Here is a 22,771-nt window from a genome sequence, read left to right on the forward strand (position 1 = left end):
GTGTGTATTTAATATTTTATATGTAAATGTATATATGCATATTTATAGAAAGGAAACTGTATAGAAAAATAATCAATGATGTAACATTTGTATATGACCAGTCTAAACCCCAGATATTAATTAGATATATTTATATTGTGAAATATTTGGTGAAGGCCCCACAAAATAAAGTTCTTTTCAAAGGAAAGCTTGTTTTTAATATTGCCTGAGTGACAAATTACAGAGATAATTTGTGAACCTTATTTTCAGTAAATGACACAACTGCTCTGACTCAAACTCTTGGTGCATTACTCACAGTTCTTTATCTGCTAAGTTGCACATGTATAGAAAAGAATGAATGATTATAAGATGGAAGACATTAATTTTTCCTTGAGAATCTTGTAACAAAGCCTCTCAATACAGGTAACGTTTGGTATAGAGGAAGAAGGTCAGCAGGTGTGTTCTGCCTCCTCCAAAATGCCACCTTATTTCCATGACTGGTGACAAGTTTGCCATGTTTGTCCTACTTGCTGTTGGTTCTGGATGTGTTTTTCTTTGGCTTTTTGGTTGCTGTTGAACTACTTTTTTTCTTTTTTTTTTCTTTTTTTTGTGGTTTTAATTTTGAGTTGGTGCAGTGGATCCTAGAGTAGGAGATTTGTACTGTGTTTTGAAACCCTGCAGAGCTGTGTGGCTGTTCCTTTTCATGGTGAAGGCTCTTTGTTGCTCTTGTGTTGCAGAATGAGAATGAACGTCTGCAAACTCAACTCACCCAGTTACGGAGCCAACAAATGCGAGATGTGGAAAAGCATCAACTGCTCATCTCTGGCCTCAATGAGCAGCTGAAAGGGTAAAGTGAAAGTTCTTTACAACTCCAGATGTGATTAGCTTATTTTGCTTTAAGCTTTGTGCTGGTTTAAAGGCAAATCAGCAGGGGAAATGAACTCACCACGAGAGAGATTATAAGTCAGAGCTAAAATTTAATAATATTACAATGACAACACTGACACAAAAGGGAAATTGCTTTCAACTCACAAAAACCCAGCAGTATAACCCAGTGTCCTGGGGCACAAACCCAAGGGGGTTTGTTTGCCCTTGGGCTGAGACCCCTGTGGTTCCTTCAAGTCCAGAGCAAAAGGAAATGAAAAACCTGTTGGTGCAGGCGAGGCCTGTGGTCTGGGTGAGAGCGGGGATCTCCTCCTGTCGAGGTCCTGCTGCTGCTCTGGATCCGACGAGAAGTTCCCAAGGTCTTCTTACCCACCACTTATGTACCCTCGGGGAGCACCCAGTCCCTCCCCCAGGGCGGGGACTCACACAATGGGTGATTAACTCTGGGAGCCAGGGGGTGTTGAACTGTTGATGGCCCATTAGCAGCTCCGCCCCCTCAGGCTGAGTGTGAAGGTGCCAATGGCTCCCTGGGCAGCTGCTGCTAATGGCCCATTGTCCTTGGGGAATGAATAGAGGGGGTAGAATACACAGCTTTGATCACCCCCACACAGTGTCAACTGGTCCCTCCTGCTCAACTAGGACAAGCTTAAATGAGTATAATTTCTTAAAACACTTGAAAAAAGTTGCTTGATTCATGTTTGTGTGTGCAGTGAGATTAGTTTGGGGCTTGGAAGTTGCTTTCAGTCATGGCATTTTTGTACTTGAAAGTTTAAATGGAAAGTATAAAAATCATTGCTCTCTTAAGAAAACAGTTTGGGCTAGTAAGTCTAGAAAACTTAAGCTTTGTTTTCAAAATGTTTAAATATTTTCTTCTTAGATTAAGTGACAGAAATAGTTTCCTTGAGAATTCACTTGGAGAGAAAGAACAAAAACTGTTGAGCACGACAGAAAAACTGGGTCAGATTGAAACTTTGAGGAAACTGCTGCAAGAAAAGGATGTTCTCAACAAAGAGCTTGGTGAAAAGTTTGTGCACACTGAGCAAAAGGTAAGTTAAATTTCTTGTTAGCATTTGATTTATTAGAACTGAGAAGCTTTAGCCATAAACTTTTATTTGTGTCCCAGCAGCAATATTGATGTTTTCCCAGTCTGAAGGTTTTTGCTGTGTCTTTACAGTTTTGTTCACTTAAAGTTCATAAGTTTCCTGTAAGGATTTTTTTAGACCCAGCACAGCTTTGAATGAAAGTATTTATGTTTTATTGGGGTGATAACTTATTGTTGTGTATAAATTTCAAAGTGTAAACTTCACTGTTGTGTGAACTTGATGATCTAACTGGTGACATCAGAATTTTAATAGAATTCTATTTGTTTGTATCACATGGATTTTTCTTGTCAATACTAAGCTGAATGAAGCCTTAAAGAAGTGCAGTGTGTACGAAGTGGAGAACACTGAGCAGAAAACACTCATCAGTGACCTCACAGAAAAAGTTGCTTCGCTGAAGGAAAAGGTAACTCATGAAAGTAAAGTAAGAGAAGAAATACTTTATTCCTTTGTCATGGCCTGTTTAAATGTCAGCAAAAGCAACAGCATGATTCAGGGACCCCTCAAGAAAAAGGATTTTATCCCTTCTCCATAACATCATAATGGTCTTTACTAATTTTTAATCAGAACTGTACTAACTTTGTATTTTATATTAATTTTTGATTTTAGCTTGTACCTTAGTTTGTCAGTGATCTTAACCATGCACAGCTTTAGACAAAGAGGAATTTAACCCTCTAAGCTGTAAGATGAACTTTAAGAAATAACCCAAAACCTTGTTTACATTAAAGGCTGAGCTGTAAGAAATAAATCAGAAAACCTGTCTGGGTTGAGGCTTGAAGCTGTAACATGGTTTAGTTAAAAGGCAATATAAGGCTGCAGAGATAAGAGCAGCCCATTAGAGCTGTTAAAAGTCACCCAAAATATCCTGCTTAACTCTGGATAGGGGTTATCAGCTATAACTAAGTATATAAACCTGAAAACACAAAAGTCTGGTGGAACATCTTTGGTGGAATTACCCACCATGTTCCCAGCTCTGAATAAAAGGAAAAATTTTGTTCTATTCTATTGGATTTGATTGTTTCTTAACTCAAGCATTAGCTGCTTCAAACTTTATACACTGAACCTTCTGTATGCAAAAGCAGTCTGAAGAATAATGTGGTTACCTTGTGACTTTACAGTTGGGTGGAGGTTGCTTACTTTAAATACTCCACCTACATGCAGAATGTTGTCCCTCTGGCATGTCTGAAGTGTTCTTGTAACGTTATTTCCTTGATGTTTAGACCTTGAAACAAGACAGCGTGGTGGAGTCCATGCAGCTGGATCTGGAGCAGGCAAATGAAGAGCTGGACAAACTGAATTCAAGCCATTTAGAGGAGAGGTCTCAGCTCATTCAGGGCCTGCAGAAACGAGAACGGGAAATTGATAATCTCAAAGAGGCACTGGCAGAAAAGGACAGGGAGATGTGTGCCCTGTCAGGGAACATGGCAGAGTACTCTGAGCAGGTTGTGGTCCTGGAGCACCAAGTGCAGTGCAAAGAGGAGGAAATGAGAGGGATGGAGGAGGCTTTGGCCAAGGCTGAGCGGGAGAGTCGATTACTAAAGGAAGCGCAGACAGCTGATGTGAAAGATGCAAGCATGAAGATCTCTGTGCTTTCTGAGCAGAGCAACACGATGAGGCAAGAGCTGGAGAGAGTCAGAGTTCAGAATGAGGCTAAAACCAAAGAGAATGAGGAATTGGTGAGACAAAGCACAGAGAACAGCGTGACAATTAAGGAGCTCCGAGCTGAAATCAAAGCCAACAGTGTTGCCTACCATAACAAACTTGCAGAGTGTGAGTCACAGATTGCTTTGCTGAAAGAACAAATTAGTAAATCATCTGAAAAACTACAAGAAGCAGAGGATAAACAAAGAAAAGAAACTGAGTATTTGAAATCTCAGCTTGAGAAAAATGATGCTCTGAAGGAAAAGTGGAACAATTTGCTTAAAGAGAAAGAGAGTAAAGCAGAGACACTTGAAAATGAGTTAAAATCAATGAAAGATTCATACAACAAACTGGTTTTGGAAAATGCTAAAAAAGATGAAGAGTTGGCTGAGTTATCCAAAAAACTTATAGAACATACTGAACATCAGGAAACAGTTAAAAAAGAATTACTAGAGAAGCAAGAACTTGTTATTTCATTAGAGCAGAAACTTGGGGTTTTGGAGCAGCAAAATGAAGAGACTAAACTTAAATTAACTGGAGATCTGAAAGCCAAAGAGATTTGTTGTAAAGAACTTAATAACCAATTAAATGAAATACATAAACAAATTAACAAACTGGAAATAGAGACACAGGAGAAGGCTTCAGCTAATAACCAATTACAGGCAGATCTTGAAGGGCAACAAGAAAAATTGGCAGAGCAAATAAAAGCAAATGAATACTTGAAAACAAGTATAGGTACAATGGAAAAAGAGAAAGAGCAGTTAATCAGAGAGAATGAGAATTTGTCCAAACTCCTGGATGTAAAAGAGTGTGAGTTGTTAAAGAAAACCCAGGCTGTGGCAGAAACAGAGAACAAGTTATCTGTTAGCACTGCTGAATATGAAAAAACTCTCTCAGCACTGAACTGTGATAAAAATGCTCTGGCAGAAAAGGTGGAACAACTTTCAGTGGCTGCAGAGCAAAAGGAAAGTGCAGTTGCAGAACAGCTGCAGGAGAAAACAAAGGAGTGTGATGTGCTGGCTGAGCTCCTGTCTGAGAGCAAGGCCCAGACCCAACAACTGCACCAACAAGTGCAATCACTGCTCATTCAGCTGCAGGGCAGTAGAGATGAAGAAATAAAGAAGGAAGAACTGTTAAATAATAAATTGTCTGAATGCAGTGGCCTAATCCAAGAGCTCACCCAGACTAAGGAAGAGAATTTACTCCTGCAGGAAAAAATTCAAAGCGTAACTTTGGACTTTGAAGCTGCAAACAGGTCTCTAGAAGAGAAAAACCTTCAAAACTATTCACTGCATAAGGAAATGGAAGAGACTAAGCTTTGTGTTGTGGAGTTGCAGGGTGAAATTAAAAATCTTAGAGATGAAAAAGCAAAGTTCTCTCAGCTGGTAGAGGAAAAAGACCTGGCTGTGAAAAGTCAGGGTTCAGAACTTGAGAAGTTTCAGAGGCAAGTTTCTGAAAAAATGCAGGAAAATACAGTGTTAAATAGTCAGCTACAGCTCTGGAGCAAAGAAGTGGAGGCACTTAGGCATGAAAAGGAGGAGTTTTCAAACTTACTGTGTGAGAAATCACATGAATGTGAATTTTTTCAGTCTGAAATGACTTCTGCAAAGCACCAAGCACAAACAGCAGCTGTAGAAAATGAGAAATTGAAAGCAGACATGGAAGCAGTTCATGGTACAGTAAGGAAAAAGTCAGAGGAAGTAGCTGTTTTAACTTCACACTTGTCCCAGCAAAGTCATAATATTTTAGCTCTGAAGGACCAAATTGATGGCTTGTTAATTGAGAAAGAAAACTTAAAAATGGCCTTTGAAGAAAAAGAAACTCTGCTTTCTGAAAAGGAGGCTTTGATTCAGCAAATGAAAGACAGTAAAGTGGCAGGGGAAGGGCAGTACATGCAAATAATTTCAGATCTGCAAAACCAAATACAAGCCCTGGGTTTTGAAACCAGCCAGCTCAGACACACAGTGCAGGAAAAGGAAAGTGAATGTAAGAGGCAAGCCCAGGAATTAAAGTTATTAAAAGATAAATCTGAAGAGTCTGATGTACTTAGGGTTCAACTGTCTGAGAATATGGAGGTTATTTCTGACCTTCAGCATCAGCTTAAAAACGTGACAGAGCAATCAGCCCAGCTGAATGATTCAATTGTACAGAAAGATGTATCTCTAAGGCAAAAATTAGATGAGTGCATCAGTTTAAAAGCACAGCTTTCTGAGGTACAGGAATCTTCTGTTCTGCAAGAGAAACACATACAGATTTTAGCCTCTGAAGCAGAAGAGTTAAATGCACTTATTTCAGAAAAAGACTCAGCCATCACCAATATTTCAATAGTCAATGAGAATTTAATGATGCAGCTTCAAGAGAAACAGAATGAATGTGATGTCTTAAAGGAACAGGTGAGGGAGCTGGAGGAAGTGAAAGTGAATTTCCAAAAGGAAGGACAGCAGCTGAAGAATGCAATAATTGAGATGGACCAGTCCCTGTCAGAAAAGGAATCCTCTCTTCTGGAAAACGAAAGTCTCCTCAAAACTCTGGAGGAGAAAGCAAAGAAAGATGAAGAGAAGTCAAATTTAATTTCTCAGCTCCAAAATCAGGTACATGAACTAAGGCAGGAACTACAAAAATCTAAAGACCTACTCCATGAGAAAGAAAATGCCTTTTTATCTCTTCAGGAGACCATTGAAGCGCAGTATGAACTGAGAACTGAGGTGAACGTGGCTCTTGGGAAAAAAGAAGAAGTAATTGCTGGACTGCTTAATTCCTTAAAGGAGAAGGATGCCAGGGTAGAGTTGGCAGAGAGCAATGTTAGTGTTCTCTCCAGTGAGGCTGAAGTTCTCAGAGAAAAACTAGAGCAAAGTTCAACAGCCATGAAAACCCTTACTGAGGAATTTCAAGAAAAGAACGAGAAGCTTGATGCTAATCAGAGAAAAATCGATTCATTGACTGTTGAACTTGAGTCTCTTAAAAGCGAACACCAAAAAGCACTGGACCAAATAAACACACAGGAACAAGAACTGCAGCAGAAAGAACTGGCCGTGGAGTCTCTGAGTGGGAGGTGCGCTGAGCAGGCAGAGAGCTTGGAGAGTTTGAGGTCACAGTTGGACAACGCAAACTCCAAATCGTCTCAAGACTCCCATGACAATGTGCTTTTAATAAACAGTCTCCAGTGCCAGGTGGAGGTCTTGGAGAAAGACAAAAATCTTTTACAAGAAGATGTTGCTACGCTGATGGCTGAAAACACCCAACTGAGTGCATCTCACAAGGATCTGCAGAAGAAATTGGAAGAGCTCCGCGAAATCCATGAAAAACTAGAAACGAGTGAGAATTATTCAAGAATGCAGATAGATGCTGTCAAACTGCAGATGAAGACTGAAAAAGAGAAGTTACAGATGCAGGTTAGTGTGAAGGGTGAAGAGCTTTCTAAATTGGAACTTAAGTATGAAACTCTAGAACAGAGTTTGCTTGAGTCAGAAAACAAATGGGTGACAGAGCTTGACAGGGCAAATTGGCAGAATAATAATCTTACTGAGCAATTGAGCAGTTTAGAAAGTGAAATCAAATCAAAGGATTGCGAAGTCCAGTCTTTGCGGCAAGAGCTGGATCTTATAAAAGAGAAATTAACTCAAAGCTTGTCTCCATTACTTAGTAGTAGGCTTTTCTGTAAAGAAAAGAAGGCACAGACTTCAGATTCTGAGCTGGAGCAAACCGATAGTAAAAGTCAGCTGGAAACATTCTCTGCCCTGATAAATTCTATTCTGAGCAAAGAAACAGAAGAAGAGCAATTGCAGGTGCTGCTTTTAGAAAAACAGAAAGAAATAGACACCATGAAAGAAGAATTAAGAAGGATGGAGTTGCTTCAGAAGCAGAAGGAGGTGCTGCAGAATGACATGGAAAAGATGAAGGGCAAATACACCTCTGAAATGGAATGTCTGTCAAAAGAAATGCTCACACTCAAGGAAACATTATATGAACAACAGTCTCTCCTACACGAGAGGGAGGAGTCCTTTGCAGAAGTCAATAAGCAGGTTGAGTTTCTTCAAGGCAAGATAAATAAATCAGAAGAAATACTAAGGGCCAGTCAAGAAGAGCTGCAGGTTGAAGGTAAAAAAGTAGCAAATCTCCTTGAAGAAATGGGAGAAAAAGACCAACTCATCAAAAATTTAATTTCCCAGGTAAATCAGCAGAAGGATCTAATCTCTGGTCTGAGCCAGCAACTGAAAGAAAAAGACTCTTCTGTTACCCAGGTCATGGAATCGTTGTCTAATGAAATGGTACGTTTTTCTGAAGAGAAAAATGGATTAAATGCCAAACTGCAAGAGCTTGAGGCTGTTCATAACAGTTCTGTGGCAGAGCTGAACCGAGTGTTGCAGGAACTTGAGGATTGTAAGAAAGAACTGGAACGTAGTCAGGTGATGTTAAACGGTAGAGAAGCTGAGTTTAAGGATTTAATGAATGAAAAAGAGGAGGTGCAGCTTAATCTGGAGAAAATGGGCAAGGAAAAAGAGAATCTGAAAAAGAAACTTCAAGCAGCACTGATAGTAAGAAGAGACCTAATGCAAAAAGTTGGAAAACTAGAGAAGAGTGGTCAGGAAGAACTAGAAAAAGAGCAAAAAAAAGCAGAGAAGCTGTTGAAGGAAGTTAATGAGTTAACAGACAGGCTGAAACTAATTGAAGAAAAACACAAAGATTCTGAGTCTCATCTTGGCACTTTGAAGCAACAACTTTTAGAAAAAGATGCCAAAATAAGCGATTTGACCGAAATTTTGTCTTCAAAAACTTCTTATTTAGAGGAACTTCAGCACAATATCACAGAACTAAATAATGTCATTACTGAAAAACAAAACATTTGTGAGCAGAACCTAAAATCTTTAGAGGAAAAGGACTGCAGGCTTGCTCACATGCAGGCTATGCTTGATGAGAAAGCAACTGCATATGAAGAGGAATGTTCTCAGCTGCTCTTAGCTCTTGGAAAGGCAAAGTCTGAACTTAAGAAGAAGGAGGAATCATTGGAAAACTCCAGTGAAGAAGAGCCTGCTTTAAATGATGGGGACAGGAAGGAGTGTGTGGACCCCAACAATGACACTAGTGTCATGAGTCAGTTGGAAAAAGAAGCTTTACAGAGGGAGCTTTTGGTCATGAAAGAAGATCTGAAAACACTTTGGCAAGAAAGGGAAGAGGGCAACAAACTTGGAGCAGGTGTTGGCGAACAAAAAGCCCACCTTGAGCATCTCAAACAAGAACATTCAGTGGCAATTGAAGGCACCAAGTTAAAAGAACTAAGAAGTGATTTTGCAAAGCTTGAGGAAGAAACAGAAATGTTAAGGAAAGAATTAAGAAAAATACTGGTGGAATTTGGTGATGAGTCTTTGAGCCAACAGGAGCAATGTCAGGGCAGCTCGTTGGAGGACCTAAAGCAGCTCCAGCAAAAGCTGAAGGCGTATCAGGCTGAAACTGTGGACCTTAAGACAATGCTTGGACATGTGAATAAAGAGAAAGAAGCACTTACCAAAAAAGTTGAGGATTACAAGCTGAGCCAGGAGGAACTGCAGAGGTCAAGAACTGAAACTGAGAAGGAGGTCGCAGAAAGGAATGAGGAAATAAAAGCACTGAGGTGTTCGCTCATGGATTTCAAAGATAAGCTTGAGCTGGAAAAGGAATTACTAAATAAAGCTATAAAGGAGGGCCAAGAAGAAGCCCACGGTTACAAAACAGTGCTGGAAGAAATGAAGAGTGAAAAAGAGGGACTTCTTAGCTCTTTAGAAAAGTCCAGTTTGGAACTAATGAATATGAAAAAGGAGGTAGAACGTTTCAGTGAGGAAAACAAAAGTCTTGTGGCAGAGCTGTGCACGCTGCGTGAGAAGGCTGAGATTAGGAGACCTGTGGTGTCTGGCAAAGAGCTTCAGGAAGGAAATGATACTGAAAAGGAACTGGGAGAGGTTGGTTCAGAAAGTAATTTCCTTGAAGGGAAGTTAGAAGGTAAAGGCACCGATTTTCAGCTCTCAGAGACTGATTACTCCAGGAAAACTAAATCGAGAGAAGGAACAGAACGTGAAATGCAGAAACAAATGCAAATGATGGAAGAGCCACTGGGAAAACCTGCAAATGTAAATCGTTCAAAACCCCAAGAGCAAAGAACTGTAACAGAGGAGAAACCTGGAGAGCGCCTTCAGAGGAAACTACAGGCGGCTTTAATATCCCGCAAAGAGGCCCTGAGAGAAAACAAACGTCTGAAAGAGCAGCTTGATCAGCTGATGCTGGAAAGAGAGGAGCTGGTGGACAAGGCAGGGATGCTGCAGCAGTTGTTAGAGCTTGGCAGAGAAAAGCAGAGCTCAAGTGCTGGTGCTGCCTTGTCTGGAGAGGAGAGCCTTGTCTCTGAAAACGCAAGGCTGCTGACGGAGAACGAGAACCTCACCGCGGCCTGTGAGAGTCTGAAATCCACCATGGAGTCCATAGTTCAGGAAAAAGAGGCCTTTTCTTTCCAGCTAAATACCTTAAAAGATTCTCAGACAGTTGAATTGACAGGGTGGAAGGCTAAACATAGTGAACTAAAGCAGGAGTATGAATCACTTCTTCAGGCGTATGAGAATATCAGTAGTAAAGTGGCAGGTATGAGGCAAGTTATTGATCTCAGTAGGAAGGAGAAGCAGGAGGCACTTCAAAGACTCAGGGAAGGAGAATCTGAGAAGGAGGCTCTGGAGAAGCATTTACAAAGTCTCCTGGATGAAAATGAGGTTATTAAGAATCAGCTGAAACAACTGGGCGAGTCCAAGAAGACGGAGGTGGACGAGTTACAAAGTAAAGCCGAAAGGCAGATCCATGAGCAGGAGGTGAGGATGCAGGAGCACCAGCATCGCCTTGGGGAGCTCACTGAGCAGAACCACCAGCTGATGGAGGAGAATGAACAGCTGAAGCAAACCTCTGAGAACCTCAAGCAGGCCTTAGAGAAAATCCAGAGTGAAAATGAGACCCTTCAGAATAACATCACTGTAACTAAAGCAGCCCTGGGAGAGCTCCAGGTTCAGATGGAAGTGTACCAAAGTGACACACAATCCAAAATCAGCGGTGCATTATGTGAGAATGAATCACTGTTGAAGGATGTCAATGTGTTGAAGGAGAAACTCTCTGAAAAAGAGCAACATGTGCTTGTCCTTGAACAAGAAAAAAAATTAATTTTGGAAAAAGTGCAAGAAGCTGAAAAATCTTTGGCCCATAAAAATCACTGTCTAACAAAGCTGGACATGGAGTGTAAAAGCCTTACCCAAGAAATTGTTAGTCTGAATGAAAAAGTCAAGATTTTAGAGGATGATAAATGTCTGTTACAGGAAGAACTAGAAAACGTGCAAGAAAGTTCTTACAAAGTAAAGAATGAGAGAGAATTTCTTGAGACAGAGTTGCTTAATCATGTTAAAAAGGTCGACCATCTTACTGATAGAATGAAATCAGCACAGGTACAGAATAACTTGCTGTTACAGCAGCTGGAAGAATTGAAGGCAGAGAAATGCCATGTGGTTAAAGAAAAGGAAGAGCAGCAGCTCTGTCTTGTAAGGATATTTGAGGAGAAGGTGAAAAGTGCTCAGAGAGACAACAATGGAACTAAAAACAAAACTAAAGAATTGCAAGAACTCTTAAAGGAGAAACAGCAGGAGATCAGTCATTTGCAAAACGATTCTATCAAGTTCCAGGAGCTGATCCTGGACTTAGAAAGGGCAATGAAACTGTCACAGTCAAAATGTGAAAAATTGGAGAAGGACTTATGTAATGCATCAGAAAAGGTGGTGAAAGCAAATGAAGAAACGTATCATCTCCAAGGAAAGCTTTCAGCACAGATGGACTTGTTGGATCAGGCAAGGAGTGAAGTGGAGAGGCTTAAAGGTGAGAGCCTGAACTGGAGGAAAGAACTTAAGAAGAAAGAAGAAGAACTGCAACTCCAAAAGAGAGAATACGAGAGACAACTGGAATTTCATCTCCAGCAATTAAAGTTACTGCACAAAAGAGAGTTTTCCAACCTCAAGGAGCAACACGGAGCCCTTGAGAGAGAAAAGGCTCTGGCAGTCAGTGAGATTGAGGGTTTGCAGAAGGAGATGAGCACCAAGGACTCTCAAAACAAGCAGCTCCAGGGGGATTTGAATGCAGCCTTAGCACGACTGGCTGCTTTTACGAAGTGTATGTCCTCTCTGCAGGATGACAGGGACAGAGTCATCTCTGAAATGAAAACCTGGGAACTGCAGTTCAAAGAGGCCATCCAAAATAAGGAGAGACAGATAGAAGAGAGTAATAAAAGAATAGTGGCCTTACAGGAGGAATTAAAAGACAAAACAACTCAGATTCAAGAGCTGAATATCAAATGTTCTGTGGTAGAGGAGACAAAGGATGAACTCTATCTGAGGCAAAAATCTGTTGATATGCAGTGCTATGAAGAGCTCTGCAGGATAAAGCAAGAAAACACCTTGTTTTTTCACAGGCAGCAAGAGTTGGAGAGTGTTCTGCGGTCCAAAGAAGAAGCTTTGCAATCGCTTCTTAAAGAAAATAATTCTCTTACTCATCTCATAGAGAGTAGTAAAAGTACAGGAAGAGAGATAAAAGCTCTGGAAAGTAACTTTACGAGACAGGAGCAAGAATTGCAAGAGCTTCTATCGGAGAAGGAAAAGGTGAATGCTGAATTGCAAAAGCAGGTTACTATTTCTGAGCAAATGAAGGTCATGCTAAATAATAAAGACAAAGAAATTTCCTTACTCATTTCCTCAAAAGGTGCTGAAATTTCAGACTATCTGATACAGGTCCAGACTCAGCACAGAAGTCAAATTCAGGAGTATGAACTTCAGTTAACGTCGTTGCGGGTGGAGAGACAACAAGCTGAGGAGTCCCGTCAGAGGGTGGAGAAAGAGCTGAGAAATCTCCAGGGGAAAGCAGAAAAAGCAGGGCAAGAGAAGGCTGCCATTGCCAGTGAAATAGAAGCCTTTAAAAAATCAATGTCATCTCTTCAGAACGATCGGGATGAGCTTTTTACCAAGTACAAGGAGCTGGAACACCTTCACCAGGAGGTCTTAAATCAGAGGGATAGGCTTATAGTTGGCAATGCAAGTGAGAGCAATGCTCTGAAACAGGAATTGAGGATACTCCTCAATAGAATAGATGATCTGCACTCTGAAAATGCCATGCTGAGTGCACAGCTCATAAAGTACAGGGAAGATCTTAACCAGGTCTTATCTCTGAAAGACCATCAGCTGAAAGACTTATTGAAGCAGAAATTGGATTGTATTAAAAGCCTTGAGCATGAAAAATACGATCTTCAAAAGCAAATAAAGGAAATGCAGCTTTCCAGTGAGCTGCAGAAGGGCACTGCTGTGTCTTTGGAATATGAAAATAAAAAGTTGACATCTAAAGTATGTGATTTAGAGTCTCTGATTGCCTCATTAAACAAAGAGAAACTTGTTTCTGAATCCAGAGAGAAACTGCTCAGTAGTGATAGTGCTCAGAAAAAAGAACCAAATGCACAGTATGGAGGAAATCTCCAGAAAAAAGTTCAGGAACTCCAGAAAACCAGAGGCAGGAATGCAGGTGAGGAATACAGCAGGACACCTGAGCATGGAGAGAAACCTGATGCTTATACAGAGAAGATGCTACTGGAACTTCAGTCTCAAAATGAGGCCTTTGGGAAGGCAATGACTGCTCTGCAGAATGATAGAGATCGGGTCCTGGAGGACTTGAAGGCACTTCAGAGCAAATATACAGCTGAGCTCAAGACTGAGAAAAGGAGAGGAGATGATCTTGAAGCTGAGTTGCAGGGCTTTAAATTGCATCTCATCAGCATTCTCAAAGAAAATCCCCTTCTGCATCGGGGTGTCTTTGATACTGCAGATCAGGTGCCGCTTGCTCAGGTTGCTGATGAGGTTGGAAGCCTCTGTAGGACTTTGGCCAGTCGGGACATGGAGGTGAGCAGGCTCTCAGCTGAGTGTGGCAGCTATGGCCAGCAGGTGGAAGCGTTTGCCAAGGCTATGACCAGTCTGCAGGATGACCGAGACAAGCTGCTGCAGGAACTCAGCACTCAGAAGGTAACTGCTGAAACCAGGCAGGGCACAGCTCCCTTTCCCATTGATTGCAGCAGCATCAATGGGAGAAATCACTGTAAAAGTGATTCAGATGTGCCTCAGAGCAGTAGGGAAGCTTTGGTAAGTTTTAATTGGCCACATGTCCTTGTGATTTTATTCGTTGTGCAGGAAATCTTAAGAGACATGATGGATTCTGACGTTCATTGTGTGAGTGCTAAGATAGCACTGTGTGACCAGGGAGGGCGTGTTTGCAGTTTGGGATGTTAATTATCTTGTTGAATGGGGAAAAAAATGGGGAGCAACAATATTCTGTAATCAGGCTTCAACCACAGGGTTTTCATTCCAATTCACTAATGATGTCCATTAAATGTAGGCTAAGGAAGGAGCCAACCTTGCAGCTGTGGAAATATCCAAACTGAAGACCAAGGTTGATGATTTGGAGAAGGCACTGCAGCAGACCAAGGCCTTCCAAGCAGAAACAGAGCGAGAGATCACATCCTACCAGAATGAGCTGGCGGGGTTAAGGTATGAATGTCACATTGAAGTAGTGCATGTGGTTTTCCTTTAGGGTTCACCAGTGACTTGACAACCCCACATAAAACTGACTCCCATAACTAGTACCCAGAACTAGTAGGAGGCACGGTAAGACTCTTTGTGATGTGTGACATCAACTTGCACAGGGTTGTCTTTGTGCACAGTTGTCCTTGTGTTTTTATGTCTCTTGCTTTATGTAAAGTTTCAGACAGTCTTACTGGAGTGGTTTCTGCTCTGTGGTGGTGACATGGATATTTGGAGCTACAGTTCAAGTGCCTTGTCTCAGTGCTTGGTATAGAGTTACAATAATTGTGTTTGAATTTGAAGCCACAGGCAGTGTCCTCACTGCATTTTATGGCCCACAGTGCAATTTCTAGATCTCTGAGTCAAGTCTCTGTAAGATAATATGTTTTGCACCAGAAGCTTTTGAAATTAAATACTCAAACCTCATTTTAACTTGTAGATTTAACCAGTGAACAGCATGAAGGTATTTGTTTATAACTGTGTTAGAAAATACCCTCATTTATTTCAGAAATAACAGTAAGTACAGCTTTATCCTTTTTGTTGTTTTGTATGTAGTATATGATTATTTAACATACTTTATGTTCAGAATGGAAAAAGACCTCCTCCTCTCTGAGTCCCAGGCCCTGAGAAACCAGTGTCAGATCACAGTGGCTGAGAAGGACCGACAGATTGCAGAGCTGCAGAAGTTGCAACAAGACATGATTGTTAAGAAATCAGTCCCTGCTGGCAGCAATTACCCAGTGAAGGTAAAGCAGTGGAATGTGGCAGGAATTATCCAGTGAAGGCAAAGTAGTGGAATATGGCAGGAATGCAGAATGGAATTCAGCAGTTAATTGTCACATTGGCAGCCTCAGCAGAGAACTGCACACCACCTGATAGTGACCTTGCAAGTTGCTGCCTTAGGTTAGTTAAATCCACAATATAATAGGAAGAAGTTAAAAAGAAATTAAACTACTTTTTTCAGATTTATTTTTAGGGGCGTGGGTTTTAAGAGGATCAAGGGCTTGGTAGTTCACACAAAAAAATTCCAAAATTTGTATGAATGATGCAAAGAAAGCTCAAAGATCTTACAGAATTCATTCTTGAGAGCCTAAATCAGTGTGCAGTGACTGCAGGACCTCATTGGGGGAGAAGGGCAGATGTGCCTCCTGAAAGTGTTCCCACCCTTGCCCTGGAGCAGCTGGAATTGGCTTCTGCCAGGAACTACATCCTGGATTTAGAGAGGCAACAGCTGCCCCCTGGTGTGGCAATTGCTGGCTGCTTTTGTAGGCTGTCATTGAAGCTTTAAGGAAAGTGTTATTTTAGAGTAATATTCCTATTTACCTTTCCTGTGCCAAAGGAAGGAAGCAATATTCCTTTTAATTTCATTAAAAACAACATTTTAGTTGGTCAAGGTTGTGTTTCACATGCTGTTCATTTTCTGTGATTAAAATTGCAAATAAGAGCTATTGAACAGAAATATTGGTGAGTTATGGAGTATTTTATGTGGCAGAAGTCTTTATTTCAAGTTGTGTTGGTCAATAAAGCATTAAAGAAAGCCAAAGCTGCAAACAGGTGACAAAGTCAGGTGTGTTTTTTCTTCAAAATGGACTTTTTCAGCTTAAAATGCATGTTTACAAAATAGCTGTTCTTCAGGTCATGAACAGAATCGTTCTTAGCTGGAAAATAACTTTTAAAAGGTGTTTTGTATAAATATGTTTCTATTTTTCTGCCTTTTTTGGTGCCTTACACTATTTGCAAATTAAGAACTGAGTTGGGCTGCATTTTCATGGGAATCTTTTAGTATTTTTTTGATGCAAACATTCAGGTTGAGAACACTAAGTAGAAGGTGGTTTTTGAATATATAAAATGTCTTGCAAATGTGGTTTTAAGTTGTGAGTAGGGAAATTCTGTCTAAAATTACATTGTGCAAGGGAAATTCTGTGTATTTAGCATTGGGGTTGTGTATTACTCAGAGAATTGCTGTACTCTTCACCCTGAATATCCTGCTTTTCCAGGCTCTGGAAAGTGCCTCCCTTGCTGGCAGTGGAGATGCAGCAGAGGAAATCAAACCTGTTTTGGCTGAGAAGGCTCAGCTGCAGAATGAGCTGCAGAGCTGCCTCCAGGAGATGCACCAGAAGGACCTGCTCCTCCAGCAGATGAATTCCAAGGTGATTTAGAACAGCTCTGATCCTCAGTAGGTCCTGGCAGTCTGTGCTGGGGTCATGGCAATGTTGCTAAATTGATGATGTCTTGCATGACTGGCAGGTAATTTTATTTTACTTTAAATCTCTGATTCTTCCAAACAACCCTGTTGGCTCAGTGTTGTTACTGCAAATAAACTGTCAGCATTATTTCTCTGTCAGGCTCTTCTGACTTCTGACTGAGAGGTTTCTATGAATGCATTCTGAAGAGATTGATGGGGCACTGCTGAACTTCTACTCAAAATATTTTTCACTATAGACAGAAATAGGTCGGGACAAGATTTTAACTTCTGGTTTGGGTGTATGTCAATATACAGGCATATATATCAATATATCATGTGTGTATGTGTGTGTATATATATATGTGTGTATATATGTTTATATATAGGCATGTATATCAATATATAGGCAGGGGATATCACTGCTCAGGTGTCACTAGTTCCTCTCATGAAACAACTGTTGAAACCTCACCCAAACTGTGAACTTCCCAAAATATTTGTGCAGCTTTGAAACAGCAGGTGTCAAAAGTGAGGGAATTCCTGGAGGAGCTAATTGCTAATTTGCATTTCTGGAAATGTGACTTGCTTGCAGGCTGTGCAGTCATCAGAGGAGAATGCTGTCCTGTCTGCCCAGCTCCAGACCCTCTCTCAGACCCTGAGGGACAGCCAACTTCATTACTCTGAGCTGCAGAATCGCTACTTGAGGCTGGAGAGGGAGTGCCAGGCCATGCAAGTGGCATCTTTCCAAGGCTCTGTTCAGGTAAGCAAATACAAGGAAATGTTTTTTAGGGTTTTTTTTACTGCTGTGCTTAGGAATTTCTGCTTTTCATGCTAAAAATTCACTTTTTGTTGTGCTGGTCCAGTCCTTTTGCCAGCCCATGATGTGCTGAGGATAACACTGTTTATTGTTGTAAAGCAGGTTTGATTTGACTTTTCATTTAAAGAAGCTGTTTATATGTTCTTTTTTTTTGTTTTGGAGTATTGTTTTCATTGCAATGGCAGAGGTAATTGGGTGATCACTTTTCAGTGGATCAGCAAATTCAGTGGTAATTTCATGTCAGTCATAACTAATTTTGTGAGGTGTTTGAGTAGTATTTTCAGAAGTGAGATCTCTCACCAGTTCAGTATTTTGGTACCCTTTGCCAACCCCTCATAAACTATAAGATCATTATTTGGGGATTGGAACTAGATCATCTTTAAGGTTCTTTCCAACCCTATCCTGTGTGTTTTTATCATTATTCCTTTATGATATTTTAATTTTTAAAAAGCTTTCCTATACTGCCTTGGCTATTCACTAACAATCAGTTAATATAATACCCTAAAATAGCATATGGATACATAGAGAAAACAACACTGTCTCTTCTAGAAATGGGAATAAACCCAAACAAGGAGAATTGTGAATAAAATCCAAAATAATAGCTTCAATATTTTGAAACTGTGCTCAGTGCTATATTGCTGTGTGGATGCAGACACATTTTTTTCCCCTCAGAATTATTCAGATTGCTGTGGTAAGAGGTGTGCATGTACCCTTCAGGTCCCACAGCATTCCTCAACGTCCTGTTGGAAAACAGGCCTGGAAAATTGCAGCTCTGCAAATCAAAAGATTAAATAGCACAAAGAATTGACTTTTCCCACTGTTCTGTGGTGCTTATGGCTTCTTTAATTGAAATAATGACTTTTAGCAACTAGAAGAATGGTGACTGGCTTTTTTTTCCCCCCCTCTCTTAATATTTTCTAGGATGAAACTAGAGCAGAAGTGCCCCCTGGAGCACCACAGGAAAGGTCTGGGATTGTTGTGGAGATGGACAATAGGGAGGAAAAGGAGCTCAGGAAAAGGTCAGCACTCAGAGCTGTGTTTTGTCCTGACAGCTGGAGGGGAGTGGGAAAGTCATGCTCTTCTGTCCCTGCAAGGCATTGGTGGGGAGAAGGGAAGGAAGTGCATTCCCAGTGGATTGAATAAATCATATTCTTGAATTGTTACCATCTGTGGTTTGGCTGTGTACCTATTTTTTACCTATACATATATACACCCTTAGTAGTTACTTTATTTCAGTGGTTAAGCTAAAGCGTCTCATTATAATGAAATCTGTCACAAAAAGGAAGGTCTTTTAATAAACAAAAGAGCAAGAAAGTAATTGTTTCAGTACATAAAATACTGATTTCAGGTTGCATTTTGTCCTAGGCTTGCAGAGACTGAGCAGCAATATGAGGCAGTGCAACAGGCTCTCTCCCAGCTGACAGAAACACTGGCAGAGGAGAGGAGGAGGAGAGAGGCTGCAGAAGAGGCTCTTGGGCTCTCTGAAGAGACAAGTAACAGGTAAGATATAAAATACTGGCTCAGACTATTTGATTGCCTTTCATTTTTAGTGAGATTAGTGGTAAGTTTCCCTGGGGGTGTTAGATTTGTAAGCAACTAATAGGAGCAACAGATAACAGAACCTGTTTGTGAGTCCACAGTGCCTGGAGCAATGGAAATCCCTGTGTAAAGCTAAGTTTTAACTCTGGATCAAGAACCCCTTACAGGCTTTGGATTTTTTTTTCTTCATTGAACTCAGTAGTCAGTGGTAATTAATTTTTTCCAAGTTAAAAAAACAGACATATCTGACATATAGAACTTTAGCAGAGCCACTGGTTAGATTTAAAATATCATTATCCATCTGCCTGCATCAAGTGTCCCTCACAACCATCATCTGAAAATCACTGTTCAGTCAGGTAGTAACTCTGGGGCTTATTCTGAAGAAATGAAACACCTTGGGGGTAGATTTTAAATAGAGACTGCAAAAGAGCTGGCACTATAAAGTGAGGGAACCCTCCCCAGTAGTGTAAGTATGCAACATAATATTTTTCATGCAAAATAATGGCTTTTTATGTGAATTTAGTACTTCAGATGAGATAATTCAGTGCTCCATGTCTCCCTGTAATTTCTCCCTAGGTTTGAAGTGAGCAGTTACAGGTCTGTACCCACTGAATACACGCTCCAGATGGAAACTGAGGAGGAAAGGGAAGCCTTAATCATCAGTCCCAGTGAACATGTCATTGTAAGAAAGGTAGGGAGATGAAAGCTTTTAAAACCCCTGAATTATCAGCTGCTTAGAAGTGGTGTGCATTTGTTTCCTGATAGTTGCAGACTAGATTGAAATGACACAGCTCATGATCTCCTTCATTATATTGCTTTCTTTTTCTGTCTTTGCTCTCCTGTACCTTGTTTTCGAATGTCATTCATTCTTGGAGTGCAGATTTCCCTTCTGAGTGACTGGAAATCACTGATTTTGACTTGTCCTCTATATATAAGCACTGGCATGAGGCAACTGCTTGTCCAATGTGCTGTGACTGTGAAAAGCTGATTGTGAAGTACCCTCAGTGGTTTTGGTATTGTGGAGATGGACAGGGAATAGAGGCATCATTCAAAGCAGCAAAATACTTTTGAAACCCCAATTTACTGCAAAAACACCCAAAAGTTCTTTCTGTTTGGGCTGTGAGTTGAACACAAGCAGCTGTGGAAACCATCCTATAAAACACACTGCATGTGTCAACATAAAGTGGGAGTAATGATATTTATACTGCTCATGTGCCCATTAAACAGAGTGTGGATGTGTTTCAGTGTATGCACACACAGAATATGCAGTGTGACTCTCTGGGAGGTTTATGTTACTGCAGAATAAAGAACACATTCATTCCTCTCCTCTCCTAGTAGTTGTGCTGGGGTGTAAATGTAAACAGGCAGGAGAAACAAACACCCCACAAGAGAGATTATAAGTCAGAGTTACAATTTAATAAAAATATTGCAATAAATGCAATAGTACAGAGAAAATGGTTTAAACCCACAAAACCCAGAAGTGTAACCCAACACCCTGGGGCACAAATACAATGGGGTTTGTTGGCCCCTGTGCTGACCCCCCATGTGGTTTCTCTGGGTCCAAAGTAAAAGGAAGGGAAAAACCTGTTGGTGCAGATGATGGCACAGTCTGGTCGAGAGTGGTGGGCTCCTCCTGTCGAGGTTCTGAACCTCCTCTGGATCTGCCGAGCGGTCCCCCACGTCCCCAAACCCCAAGATTCCATCCCCTCAGGTCCAGGTGGGAGCACCCAGTCCCTCCCCCAGGGCAGGGAATTCCACAATGGGTGATCTGACTGTGAGTCAGGGGGCATTTTTGGAATCGTTGATGGCCCATGAGCAGACATGACCCCTCAGGTGGGTGTGAAGGTGCCAACGACTCCCTGGAGGGGAGTTACCCAGCTCCTCTCTCACAGGTGTCTTTCCCACCCAGCTCCCAGCCTGAGGGGTCAGGTGTGCCCTGGGCAGCTGCTGCAAATGGTTCATTGTTAACAGTTCCTGGGAAATGGCATAGAGGGTTTAGAATACACAGATTTGGTCACACCCACACAGTGATAAACTGGTTCCAGTTTGCTAAACTAGGACAGTAGTGCTGCTTTTTGGCCTTTAAATCATTGTGCCGTGGCACCAACTGCTGTGCCAAAGGCCTGCAGTGCCTCAGCAAGCTAAGCTGCAGTGGAACACGTTGGAATTCTGCTGATTCCCTGGATTGTTTGTCTTCCCAGGTGAAAGGAGGAGCCCTCTCCGTGCGCCGGTGGCTCCGCGGGCAAAGCCTCCACTGCTCCAAGCTGCTGAGTGCCCGAGCCAAGGCTCGCTACCTGTTCCTCACCTACCTGCTCACCCTGCACCTCCTGGTCCTGCTGTGCCTCTCTGGGGCCCTCTGAGCACACTCTGCTCCCCCTGTGCCTCTCTGAGGCCCTCTGAACACACCCTGCTGCCCTGCTGTGCCAGGGCAGTGCCACTCTCTCCCTCACATGCTGCTGCTCTATGCACTGGACACAGGTGTAAATACTCTTGGGACACTACATGGAGCTTGAGCTCATCCAGTGACATTTGTGGTTCTCACTCTTTGCTCCAAAGTTGACTTGAATGGCTCTTTCACAGTGGAATATATTATATTTGCTAAGGAGAAAATATTCCCCTCTGCCCTTTAAAGAAACTGCTGCATACAAGTTATTTAATATTGTTTGTGAGTACATAATGATTGGTTACTGCTGAATGGGTTGTAAATGATACCTTTTCTATACAAATTTTATTTTAAGAGTTAAACTAAATTTTAAAGGAATATCAAGCTATTATTGTATATTGGCTTCTTGATTATCACAAGAAGTTTTATAGAGTGCAATAAAGGAAGAACTACTGAATATTTGATTTTCTTTGATTGGTTGGGGTGCTTTTGTCTGAAAATAAAAGAATTAAGGTTGTTCTTTGCCATTTAGTTTGTTAATACTGATGAGGTGCTCAGGTCTGTGTTTGGTAATGAGGTGAGCTAATTATTGAAGCCCAGTAAAGATTCAGAATTGAGATGACATAAAAGAAATGTCTTCAACTTCTATTCTCTTTTTTGTAAGTTTTTTTCCTATTTCTTGTGGGGGCTTTGATATTTTTTTAATCTTCTTGCACTTCTTGTCTTGTTGGGGTTTAGTCACTGCTTTTCTTTTTACAAAATATTCCTCATGTGTAGAACACATGAAATTCAAGCTTATAAAGACAAAACATTACATATTTTACATGTTTGAGCTTCAAGGTACAAGTCAGAAAAGGGTAAATTTTCAACTGAGAATCTTGTGGGAAAAGAAAAACTACTGCAGGTAAATCATGTAAACTTTCTTCTTTTGATGGTCTTTGATATTTCTTAGTCTAGTAAAGGTCTGAATTTTTGTATCAATCCAATCTATTTCAATGTAACTGTTGATTTTTTTCTTTGTAGAACAGTAATGACTCATTTCCCTCTGAATGGCTGATTCAGTCCCTGCTTTCAGTACTAGGATCACTCAGCAGTAGCAAACATCAGGTACAGTTGGAACATGAGCACTGTACGTGCTGACCTTTCCCTTCCCAGCCTGAAGATGGATGATGGCAGAAGGATAATGAGCTAATCTTATCTAATTATAATGAAGCACAGTGCTTTCCTATGGCAACACTGGACCTACAGTCCTTCCAGTGTTACCTGCAGTGAGTGGGAAAGGATCCGGAGGTGGCAGGCACTCTGTCCTGGTTAATCCAGGCCTTTGTGCTGTCACTGTGATAAGCACAAACCGAAAAAGAATTTCCACCAGTGGCTTGACATGTAGATTTTCTGTGAACTTCATTCCAGAGGCTGATAGAAAGGTATTGGGAGGTGAGATCATGTCATTCATGAAGCAGCTTTTACAAGTCATCCCCATTTCTTGGCTGAGAATTGCCCTGAAAATGTTTTCATGTTAAAAAATAACCATTTAAATGCTTTGCTTTGCTTGGTCTGAGGTCTTTCAGGGATTTACACACTGCTTCCTGGACTTGGATACCTTTCACCTGAGGCTTTGAAGGCATTCCAAAGGTCTGAGGC

At 41.1% G+C, this 22,771-nt stretch overlaps 1 protein-coding gene across 2 annotated transcripts in view; it reads left to right on the forward strand.

The window, feature by feature from the left end:
* LOC139673534 (golgin subfamily B member 1-like) overlaps positions 1-21,647 on the forward strand; it is a 41,472-nt gene extending 19,825 nt beyond the window's left edge. For both annotated transcript variants that reach the window (XM_071559294.1, XM_071559295.1), the window contains exons 18-29: positions 717-826; positions 1,742-1,910; positions 2,266-2,370; positions 3,185-13,654; positions 14,025-14,176; positions 14,796-14,955; positions 16,207-16,359; positions 16,984-17,151; positions 18,130-18,227; positions 18,574-18,708; positions 19,324-19,438; positions 20,949-21,647. In XM_071559294.1, the coding sequence (XP_071415395.1) occupies positions 717-826; positions 1,742-1,910; positions 2,266-2,370; positions 3,185-13,654; positions 14,025-14,176; positions 14,796-14,955; positions 16,207-16,359; positions 16,984-17,151; positions 18,130-18,227; positions 18,574-18,708; positions 19,324-19,438; positions 20,949-21,107 (11,994 nt within the window). In that variant the 3' untranslated portion in view covers positions 21,108-21,647. The remainder of the gene's footprint in view (positions 1-716; positions 827-1,741; positions 1,911-2,265; positions 2,371-3,184; positions 13,655-14,024; positions 14,177-14,795; positions 14,956-16,206; positions 16,360-16,983; positions 17,152-18,129; positions 18,228-18,573; positions 18,709-19,323; positions 19,439-20,948) is intronic.
* Positions 21,648-22,771: the final 1,124 nt, after the last annotated feature.

The sequence above is a fragment of the Pithys albifrons genome, chromosome 6 (assembly GCF_047495875.1).
Source record: "Pithys albifrons albifrons isolate INPA30051 chromosome 6, PitAlb_v1, whole genome shotgun sequence".
In the NCBI taxonomy this organism is placed as follows: Eukaryota; Metazoa; Chordata; class Aves; order Passeriformes; family Thamnophilidae; genus Pithys; species Pithys albifrons.